The 11,347-nt window shown below is 37.2% G+C and overlaps 1 protein-coding gene across 1 annotated transcript in view; it reads left to right on the top strand.

The window, feature by feature from the left end:
* THSD7B (thrombospondin type 1 domain containing 7B) overlaps window positions 1-11,347 on the top strand; it is a 701,170-nt gene that overhangs the window by 684,472 nt on the left and 5,351 nt on the right. Inside the window, exons 25-27 of the mRNA XM_007456952.1 lie at window positions 872-954; window positions 3,531-3,723; window positions 7,012-7,099. Coding sequence (XP_007457014.1) covers window positions 872-954; window positions 3,531-3,723; window positions 7,012-7,099 — 364 coding nt within the window. The remainder of the gene's footprint in view (window positions 1-871; window positions 955-3,530; window positions 3,724-7,011; window positions 7,100-11,347) is intronic.

Below are 11,347 nucleotides of genomic sequence, written 5' to 3' on the forward strand. Positions count from 1 at the left end.
TCCCTACACAGCCTTAAGCCCAAAGCTTTTCGCTAGTTACAAAATCATAAACTATAATTGTTTGACAATTATAGTAATGCAGAGGCTAGAATCTATAAATGCAACCAGTAGTATATAAATATAGTTTCAATACTGCCCTTGAGTAATATGCCAACTCCTGTGCTTAGTACCTTGAATCCAGGAAGGCATGACTAATATTCAGTGATTTTCAGATTATAGAGACATTATTCCATCCATTTACTCAAAAATATTTAATAAGGACCTGCAAGTACTATGTCAGATCTATGATTATCCTTCCTGGAGTGTATACATTTGCTGTTAAAAATAGGTGTGGGAGTTTGTATGTGACTGTGTGTGTGTGTATTCGGGTTGAAATACATTTAAAATGTTACCAAAATGTTTGATATTGCGGTCCCATGAATTGATTAGTGGCATTCTTTTGCCGTTTGGTTGTTGGGAATTGGTCTAGTGCCTAGTTGGGGTATGCGGGAGATGGAAAAAAAATATGTAGAAAGATCTTCACGCATATATATTTTCTGCTCCTGAGCTTCACTTGAGATTTCATCAGTTCTTTTACTGATCCTGACACACACAGGCTTTGCCCTCAAGCATGGCCATATGATAGAATCACATTGCCAATGCGCAGGTATAAAATCTCTACTGTAAACAGCTTCTCTACTGTAGCAGAGTTTCCCATCTCAAACAGTCCTTCCTGGAGTACTGTAATCAACCATATAAAACTGGGCCATACTGTCAGAAAACAGATTTTTTTAAAGATAATACTGTTACAAGGTAGCCAGTGCCAGAGAGGAAAAGAAATGAGTATTCATCATAGAAAAATCTGTAAATGATGGTGGGATTTCCTTTGTAGGAGGCTGTTCCCCTCAGGCACGCCCTGCTGCTATTCGGCAGTGTAACCCGGCCTGCAGAAAACCTTTCTCCTACTGTACACAGGTGAGTCATGTGCTGGAGGCTTGGACAAGTATTGTAATCTCTGTGTTTATATGTATGCTGTCAGATGTTTTCCAGTCTCCTGCAGCCCAAGTAGCAATTCCGTGGGCCCACAGTACCACAGAGAGGCATTTGCAGGAGTAATCACAGCTATTAAGAATTTCTTTCCAGGGCATGTGTTCAAGAAAGCAGCCTTTTTTTCTCTAAATCCACCTATAGCCGACCCCGTCTTTCAGATATCTAATCTAGGTTAGCTCTGTTTATCCTCTATTTATCAACGTGTTCTCAGTTGATTTATTTCCTCCTTCTTAGCCTTTCATATACCTGAACTATTTTGAAAGATATTAAAAAGGGCATGTTCATATTTGCTAAATATTATGTATTAAAATTGGTTACACTATGATTACTGTACTGTGTCTAAATTTTAGTTGATTTTACATAAGTTGAATATGTGGTTATGGGTAATAATTATATGTGTGTGTGTGTATACATTTTTTTAAAGCAGAAATTTTTCTTCCCCTTTCTCTGCCTTAATTCCCATCAACCACTGCTCAGGAATTAATGCAAAATGTGCCATGTATTCTCAACAGTGGCACTCATTGTGTGCGGTGCGCATAGAAGAAAGGTGTGCCCTGTCTTTCAAAGAAACGAGTTTCTTCTTATAGTGTGTTCTTTCCAAAAATGATTTGGTTAAAAATGATTCAAATGCTCCATCCTGTTAATATGGCTCTTCTACTTCAAGTTAGGTTAATTCTTTACCACAGAAAAGCGAGTGAGTGATTAAGCTTCCAGTTTGGAAAAAAAGAAATCAGCAGCAACTTCATGGGCTAAGGCTGTTGCTAAGTAGAAGGTGTGGCTTTCCCCCAACTCTCTGGATACCCTCTTTAATAAAACATAAATTACCATTTCCCTCGAAACTTTGGCATATGTGACTGGTTACAACTTTTCACTCAAACTATTAAATAGAGATGCATCTTGAAAAGATGGCTTTCATAGCATAGCTGAGCATATACCAATTTTTCGTAATTAGTTCTCCCCATTGAACACTGAATAATGTCTTCAATTAGAACCACTGGAAATACTATAATAATTGGCATTATTATAGGAGTGCTAGCTAAACTGTAGGCATTTATTAATTATATGCTTTTCTGACTTTTACTTTAAAAATAAATATGTATGTGTGTATGTATGGCTGTGTTGGGTCTTCGTTGCTGCACGCGGGCTTTCTCTAGTTGCGGTGAGTGGGGGCTACTCTTCATTGCAGTGTGTGGGATTCTCATTACGTTGGCTTCTCTGGTTGCGGAGCACGGGCTCTAGGTGCGTGGGCGTCAGTAGTTGCAGTGCGTGGGCTCAGTACTTGTGGCACACCGGCTTAGTTGCTCTGTGGCATGTGGGATCTTCCCGGACCAGGGCTCGAACCCGTGTCCCCTGCATTGGCAGGCGGATTCTTAACCACTGCGCCACCGGGGAAGTCTCTGACTTTTACTTTTTGTGGAAGATTGTGGTACCCTATTTTTAGTTTTAGTATCTGTTGCTCCTCAAAATCATGTGTTCAAGAGTTGATGACCTAAGTAAATCTGGCTGATGCATAAGGACTGACGTGAGTGGCTATTAAGGCTGTTCAGAAAATTCCAGACATAGTTTTATGTGAGGAGCCCTAACAGCAGAGTTATAGAGATTCATAATCGTATGCTTATTTTCTATTCTTTTCTATTGATTTTATGTTTGCTGAAGGAAGGAAGAGCAGTTATTTTCATTTTCACTTCCAGAGACAGATAGAAATCCTTGTCCGTTATACTTTATCATAATCAGTTTCTTGGAGAGGTTTATTGTACATGAAAATTACCAAGAATCCACAAATATGAAGGTCATATTGTCATGACGCCAACTAGGAATGTGATGATGTGATGTGACACTCGGATTACTACAAGATATCAATATCTCTATCTATCTCCCTCCCTCTCTCTCTCCTCCCTCTCTTGGACATATGCCTTTGGTGAAGTCTTTTTTTCTCCACAGTCTTGGGCTGTCTCCTCTGAGTGAAGAACTAAGCCTTTGAGTGGAGAGGCAGTTCAGACTAGTTAGTGATCAATGGCAGAAAGTGATAGAGGCAGAAATAGACCTCAAAGAGCATAAAACTCAAAGAAGATATGTACATAATTCCTGTTGCTTTGCTTCTCAGTGTCAAGGGCAGGTTGGAGTGAGTGGGCAGCAATCTGAAACAGCTGGGGGAAGGGTTGAGGCTAATGTTTAAGTAGACGCTTTAAACATCTCTGTAAGAGAGAGAAGGTTGTAGTTAATGCCCACTATTGACAAAGAATTGTGGTTTCATATTTGGAAGGTATAAGAATTATAAACCACTAGAAAGAACTGATGATTTATTTAAGGGTTGACTTTGGAATTCAAAAAAAAGATGAACTATATTTATTGAATTTTCACCTCTTTGGCAAGTCTGGTGCTGGAAAACCCTAAATTGCCATGACATACCATGCGAATGTTAAGTGCCTCCAGCAGTTAAAGCGTTCTTGTTTCATCTACACAACTCACTGTGTAACCGTAAACATTTTTTTCTGCTATAGGGTGGAGTCTGCGGCTGTGAGAAGGGCTATACAGAGATCATGAGATCCAATGGTTTCCTGGATTACTGCATGAAAGTACCTGGCTCAGAGGACAAAAAAGCTGATGTGAAAAATCTTGCTGGGAAAAACAGACCTGTGAATTCAAAAATACATGATATTTTTAAAGGATGGTCTCTTCAACCCCTTGATCCAGGTACATTATCGGTTATGAGTCAGAAATGTAAATTCTCTCATGGGGGATTGGCGTTCATATTGTGACCACTGCTCATGATGGAAAGAATGGAGGGAAGAAGGAAAAGAGGAGAGAAGGAAAAAAGCAACATGGTCTAGTTCAAGGTTTCTGAAATTTGAGTGTTGTGTGGTGTAAAATGTTCTCATGGGGTGGTTGAAGATAAGTCTGTCAATCCCAGTTTAAGAGACACTGAGTTAAGGAACCAAAATATTAATCTTTAAAAATATTTGAATTGTAAATTATCTCTGCCAAAGACTTTATTTTTATAACTGTGAATTTGTGTATATAATTGAAATTAAAAGCAAAAATTGTAATAGATTCTCGGGAACATGCAGGTAGGTACCTAGGGAAATGTCCAGGGACCCTATCTGGTTTGAGAAACACCAGTGAAATAGTAAAGAGCATCAATTTCAGAGGCCAACAGACCTTAACTGGCATCATAGCTCAGAAGGTACTGATTTGGTGACTGACTGTAGTTTCTTCACCTCTCCGGAACTGTTTCCTCATCTACGAATCAATCTAGAGGCACCTGCCCTGCACAACTGTCATGACTATTAGCACATTGTCAGGCCTGCAGGACTCAAAAATTAGTGGGTATTAAGGACAAGAATGAACATTTTTTAGATGCTTTCTGTGTACCCTGTGGTTCCATGCTGGTTGTGGTGCATGACTCATTATGTTCTTGCACATAATGAGATGCCATTATGCCCATTTTAGTGATTAGGATGCTGAAATTGGCAAACTAATTTGACCAAGGACATACCACCAGTAAGTGACAGGAAGGTTTGAAAGGCAGGCCAATAAGGTCTTTACAAAGCACTGGTCTCTACTTCCCACTCTGTGAAGTGGGCAGAAAATGAAAGCAAAATTCTCTGTGCCTACTGTACGTACCTCTTCTAGAAAACAAAATGCTGTGAATGATTGAGGGAAGGGAGCATTGAGAGGGAAGAGACACACAAAGCTCGGCCAAAATATACCTTGGGAACTTTCCTGCCAGACCCTAGGCGTTGGCCATACCAAAGTGCCTCGATGACATGCTTAAATGAAGCAAAACCAGAGCCCGGGCACAAAGGACCCTACATCTAGAGGAAGAAACAAGATGTACACTCCTTAACTAACTTTTAAGGATGGCCACAATATCTTACTCCAGCTTTGATTCCTGTGTATGTCAGGGCATATGCCATAGGTACTCAAAAAATATCTTATTCATTTTGTGACGTTTAGTGACATTTAGCTAATTTATAGCAATAGACTTAAATTTGAGGGAAGCGTGATATGAAATATAGCTAGGTTCACCCACTGCTCGTAGACCCTATTTCAGGAAGAGAATTAGGGTGAAGTTCCAGGGAAATGAGTGTTCAAATCCACACTTGAGGTCCTTAACCTTTGGAGGTCTCACTAAAGCATCAATAGCACATATGTGAGTATACGTGTATGTGCATATGTGTGTGTGTATATATATACGGATACACACACAAAGACACATATACACAAATATATGTATATTCACATATACACTATTGTATACATATGTATGTATGTGTGTAAGTATATATGTAAAATATGTATTTAGTCTGGGGAGAGTTAATAACTTTCATTAGGGTCTCATGATGAGATTGTAAACTTGAGCAGCCTCTCAGGAGGGCAATTGGGCAAAAATCTGTCATACATTTTGGCCTAAAATTTTCCTCCTAGGAATTCATCATACAAATATACACACGTATACTAAGAGAAGTATGTAAATGACATTCATTATATGACTGCTTATTACATAGCAAGTGAGTGGAAATAACCTAAATGTCTATAAGTAGAATAACAGAAAAACAAAAATAGATGCAACTGTGCAATATGTCTCATAGAGGTATTAAAAAGAATGAGACAGACCTGTCTTTATGAACTAGCATGGAAATATTTCCAATATATATTGTGACGCAGAAAAGAAGTACCAAAGTGAGTGATACGCACCATTTGTGTCTTTTTTAAAAAGTGCAGGTATTTTGTGTTTGTACTCATTTGCTTGCATGTGCAGAGAAAACTGTAAGATGGCTCGCAAGCAAACTGGTTACAGTGGTAGTGGCTGTGTAGGGAGCTCAGAGAGGGTGGCAGGAAGATTGACTTTTCACTACATTATCTTTTTTTAATAGTTTGAACGTTGATCCTATCCATTATGCTGTTATAAAAAGCTATATTGATTCTTCTTAAGTAACATGGCTTAAAGGTCATGGACCACATACCTCGGTACTAGGGATTGAAAAACACTGTATCTTCCAATACTTCAGCTCTATGAGGTGAAGGGGTAATAAGATGACAGATGCATTCTCACTCAGGAAAGACTATTTTTTCTTATTGCAATTGTAAAAAATTCAGAATAGGGGATTTCATCATTAGTGTTTCAAAGAGAGAAGAATCAAAGCTTTGTTAAAGGTTTTATGACCATAGAAATATATCATTACTACACTGAAACCTCATTCTAAAACCTGATTGAGGCTTGAAAGTGTCTTGTAAGCAAAAATTGTAATAGGTACTCATAATACAATGGAAAGTAATTGTGATTTTTCCTCCAAACAAGTGTTGTTTACAATAGATTTTGGTTGTTTTTCATCTCATGAAAGTCTTTAGCATAGGATGTTGATATGTTCTTTGGACCCACAGTTAATTACATTCATGTAGTATAATGAACCTTTTGTGTGTATATCTTTCAGAAAGGAACATAGTTCCTTTGAGATGCTGAGGCATTGCTACTATCAGTGCAATTCTAAGTTTAGTTAACTGTGCGCTCATGTAAAACAGAGCAAAAACCATGAGATTTCCAGAAACAACTCAAATTTATACACACACACGCACACCATACATACAGTCAGGGTATACCTCACACAGTAAACATCACAAAATAGATCAGACTGTTTGGTTCTATTTTTTTTAACTCCAGCAGATAACAAGTCCAAAATAATATATACTTGTACACATATGTATATGTTTTGTAGTACTTTTGTATTAGAAGTATATACAAATGAAAGTAAATTCAAAATATCCTGCCAGTTGTTAGATTTTATGAAGTACTGATTTCTGGTCTTATTGTGAAAAAATGATAGACTTTTTTGACATTTGATAGCTGTCACATGTGGGTATTTCCACCTATGCTTCTGACTTACGCAAATCTCAGAATTCAGCTGAGAAATAAATAATACACTAATTTAGATAAGAAATAAAGCTTTTGTTGATAAGTTTGTTATTTTCTATTTTAAACAGATGGCCGAGTGAAAATCTGGGTTTATGGCGTTTCAGGTGGTGGTTTTCTTATCATGATTTTCCTAGTATTTACTTCCTACTTTGTTTGGTAAGTACTAACTAGTAAAAAGTTAATATTCCATATTTTCATGGGTGGCATGTTATACTAAAAGAAAACTTAAGATCATTGGCCATTATAACAGGACCCTTGAACTCACAAATAATCATCAACAGTAGATGTTATTTGGTTTTCAAATACTATCAGAAGGTGTAAGAGGCAACTCATTAGTCAGGGCTTTCCCATTTTAGAATTTTGATTTACATCAGTACTTTTTAGCTTTGATGGCACACTGGCATTTCCTGGCACCTCTTGGGTACCGATATGTGAATTCCTTTTTTTTTTTTTTAATTTTGCTTATTGAAGTATAGTTGACTTACAGTGTTGTGTTAATTTTGCTGTACAGAAGCGATTCAGTTACACATACATATATTCTTTTTTATATTCTTTTCCATTATGGTTTATCACAGGATATTGAAATATAGTTCTCTCTGCTATACAGTAGGACCTTGTTGTTTATCCATTTTGTATATAAAAGCTCACATCTGCTCACCCCAACCTCCCACTCCATCCCTCCCCCAGCCCCCTCCCCCTTGGCAACCACAAGGCTGTACTATATGTCCATGAGTCTGTTTCTGTTCCATAGATAGGTTAATTTGCATCATATTTTAGATTCCACATATAAGAGATAGCATATGGTATTTGTCTTTCTCTTTCTGACTGACTTCACTTAGTATGATGATCTCTAGGTCCATCTGTGTTGCTGCAAATGGCATTATTTCATTCTCTTTTGTGACTGAGTAGTATTCCACTGTATATATGTACCACATCTTCTTTATCCATTCCTCTCTCGATGGACATTTAGGTTGTTTCCCTGTCTTGGCTACTATGAATAGTGCTGCTGTGAACATAGGGGTGCATGTATCTTTTTGAATTAGAATTTTGTCTGGATATATGCCCAGGAGTGGGATTGCTGGGTCATATGGTAATTCTATTTTTAGTTTTCTGAGAAAGAGTTTTCCATACTGTTTTCCATAGTGGCTGCACCAACTTACATTCCCACCAACAGTGTAAGAGGGCTCCCTTTTCCCCACACTCTCTGCAACATTTGTTATTTGTAGAGTTTTTAATGATGGCAATCCTGACTGGTGTGAGGTAGTACCTCATTGTAGTTTCAATTTGCATTTCTCTAATAATCAGCAATGTTGAGCATCTTTTCATGTGCCTATTGGCCATCTGTACATCTTCTTTAGAGAAATGTCTATTTAGGTCTTCTGCCCATTTTTTGATTGGGTTTTTTTTTGTTGATGAGCTGTATGAGCTATTTGTATATTTTGGAAATTAAGCCCTTGTTGGTTGCATCATTTGCATATATTTTCTCCCATTCCATAGGTTGTCTTTTCCCTTTGTTTATGGCTTCCTTTGCTGTGCAAAAGCTTGTAAGTTCGATTAGATCCCATGTGTTTATTTTTGTTTTTATTTCTATTGCATTGGGAGGCTGTCCTAAGAAAACATTGGTACGATTTATGTTAGAGAATGTTTTGCCTGTGCTCTCTTCTAGTAGTTTTATGGTGTCATGTCTTATGTTTAAGTCTTAAGCCCTCTTGAGTTTATTTTTGTGTATGGTGAGAGAGCATGTTCTAACTAACTTCATTGATTTATATGCAGCTGTCCAACTTTCCCAACGCCACTTGCTGAAGAGACTGTCTTTTTGCTACTGTATATTCTTGCCTCCTTTGTTGAAGATTAATTGACTGTAGGTGTATGGGTTTATTTCTGGGCTCTCTTCTGCTCCATTGATCCATATGTCTGTTTTTGTGCCAATACCATGCTGTTTTGATTACTGTAGCTTTTTAGTATTGTCTGAGGTCTGGGAGGGTTATACCTCCTGCTTTGTTCCTTTTCTTCAGGATTACTTTGGCAATTCTGGGTCTTCTATGGTTGCATATGAATTTTAGGATTATGCTAGTTCTGTGAAAAATGTCATGGGTAATTTGATAGGGATCACATTAAATCTGTATATTGCTTTAGGCAGTATGGCCATTTTAACAATATTAATTCTTCCCACCGAAGAGCATGGGATATCTTTCCATTTCTTTGAATCATCTTCAATTTCCTTTATTACTGTTTTATAGTTCTCAGCATATAAGTCTTTCACCTCCTTGATCAGGTTTATTCCTAAGTATTTTATTTTGGGGGTGTGATTTTAAAAGGTATTGTATTTTTACATTCCCTTTCTGATATTTCTAGCCCCAGGGAATCTGATTTAAGCATCCGAACAACCTGACCACATGCAGGAATAATTAAAAGTGCCCCAGGTATTTCTAATATCCAGGCAAGGCTGAGAACCATCACTCTAGATAATTCTAGTTCTTAAATTTTCTTCTCAAACTGACCAATTTTGACCAGTTATGTTAAATTGACCAGTTGGTTCAAACAACCTATTAGTACATTTTGAATAGTAGAGCCAGCTGTTTATCTACATTGACCAGCCATGAGAGACAATTTAACTGACTGTCCATTCCAGGAACCCTAATTTGTAAGTGACTAGTTCCTAAAAATATGTTCTTCTCAGAAAATGATGATTAGCTTATTGTATAGAATATATTTTATTTGATGAGCTGGTCTTGAAACCAGACAGAAGTAAATACATTTGAATGTTTTCAAGTGTGCTGAGAATATTTTATTAGCTTCCTAAGAAGAATTTTCAAAGGATTTTAATTTTCATGAGATCAAAGTGTTCCTTTTTTTCTCTAAATCAAGATATTTATATTCATCATCTGTCTCAAACTATTTCCCTGAGAATTTTCACCCAAGTTTTAATTGCAACTCAAATCCAGTCTTTCTTTGTATTTCTAGCTTGTACTTCCAAGGTTACACAGGTTTTTAAATCTTTGCTCTTGGTCAGTGAAAGTTAGTGACGAAAATTAAGTGACTTTCATTTTTTCTGCCACCTATAGTGATTGAAATTGAATTTCTAGAAGTTGGATTTCTATCCAACTAATATTTCCACAGTGTTGTAGTAAAAAGGAACACCTTCAGTTGGCCGTTTACTCTAAAATCAAATGATTTGACCAATTATGTTTGAATTGGTAAGTTTTGTGAGTATTCTCTAGGTCCTGTCTTAATGAACAAATGTGAAGTAGAAAGCCCTATATGAGGTTGAGAGTGATAGGAAGCAATCACCACTAAAAAAGATTAGAAGAAGGAAAAGGTCTTAAATTGCAACAAAGAACAAAAAGTGTTGAGACACTGCTCTCAAAGCAATGGCCCAATACAGTGTAAGATAATCAGCTAGTCTATTAGTCTGTGAAAGGTTGGATGTGTTCTACTTCATAGCCACATCCCCAATTCCAGATTCTACGGTTCCTTCTTCCCTAGAATATCTAAAAGATTAAAAATTAAAATTTAATAACTCATAAATTCCACCCTTTTACATTTCTCCATTTCCTTCAACTTAAAATTGTGTTACCCTTAATCCATTCCTTCCTTCAACAATAAATATTTATTGCAGCCCTTTCTGTATAACTCTAGGTGCTGGGGATTAATTAGGTGCCTCACTGAATTCTGATGACAAACATAATTTTCTGGAAAATTTTTATTATAAAAGACCAATGGAATTGCCCCTTACTTTTTTGTGGCCAAATTATATAAATATTTATGTACAGTATTTCTCATACCTATTTTTTTCATCCTCAATGCCCAGCCTTAATAATCCCCTGTTGGCAGTAGCACAGTTACTTCCATATTTGGATTCTTTACAAATGCTCCCTTCAGCAGTCTGTAGCCAGATTAATCTTCCTAAAACTTAGCCAAGTGATCAGCCCCTTTCCTCCTCAGACAGACACCCATTGACAGCAAAATGAAAGTCATGTTCTGGCTGCCTTACCAGTCAATTAAAGTCTTCCACTATTTGAGCCCAAACAACTCTTTCAACTTCATTTTCTACTGTTTCCCTATACCCTGGTGTGTTGATAGGCCTATTTATTTATTTAGCTGTGCCGGGTCTTAGTTGTGGCATGCGGGATTTTTTAGTTGCTGCACGTAGGATCAAGCTCCCTGACCAGGGATCACACCCGGGCTGCCAGGAAAAAAAAAAAAAAACTAATATTCATACATCAAACAAAGTGCTTTGCATAGATTGCCTTATTCAGTCTTCATAATAATCCAATGAGGCATTGCTAATATCACCTTCATTTTAAAGGGGGAGTAAGTAATCCTCAGAAAAGTTGAATAACTTACTTACATAAGGACGTCAGCCTGGTGAAATCAACTAACCCCCCCAAATGTACACTCTTT

Source organism: Lipotes vexillifer, unplaced genomic scaffold (genome assembly GCF_000442215.2).
Source record: "Lipotes vexillifer unplaced genomic scaffold, Lipotes_vexillifer_v1.1 scaffold1211, whole genome shotgun sequence".
Taxonomy (NCBI): Eukaryota; Metazoa; Chordata; class Mammalia; order Artiodactyla; family Lipotidae; genus Lipotes; species Lipotes vexillifer.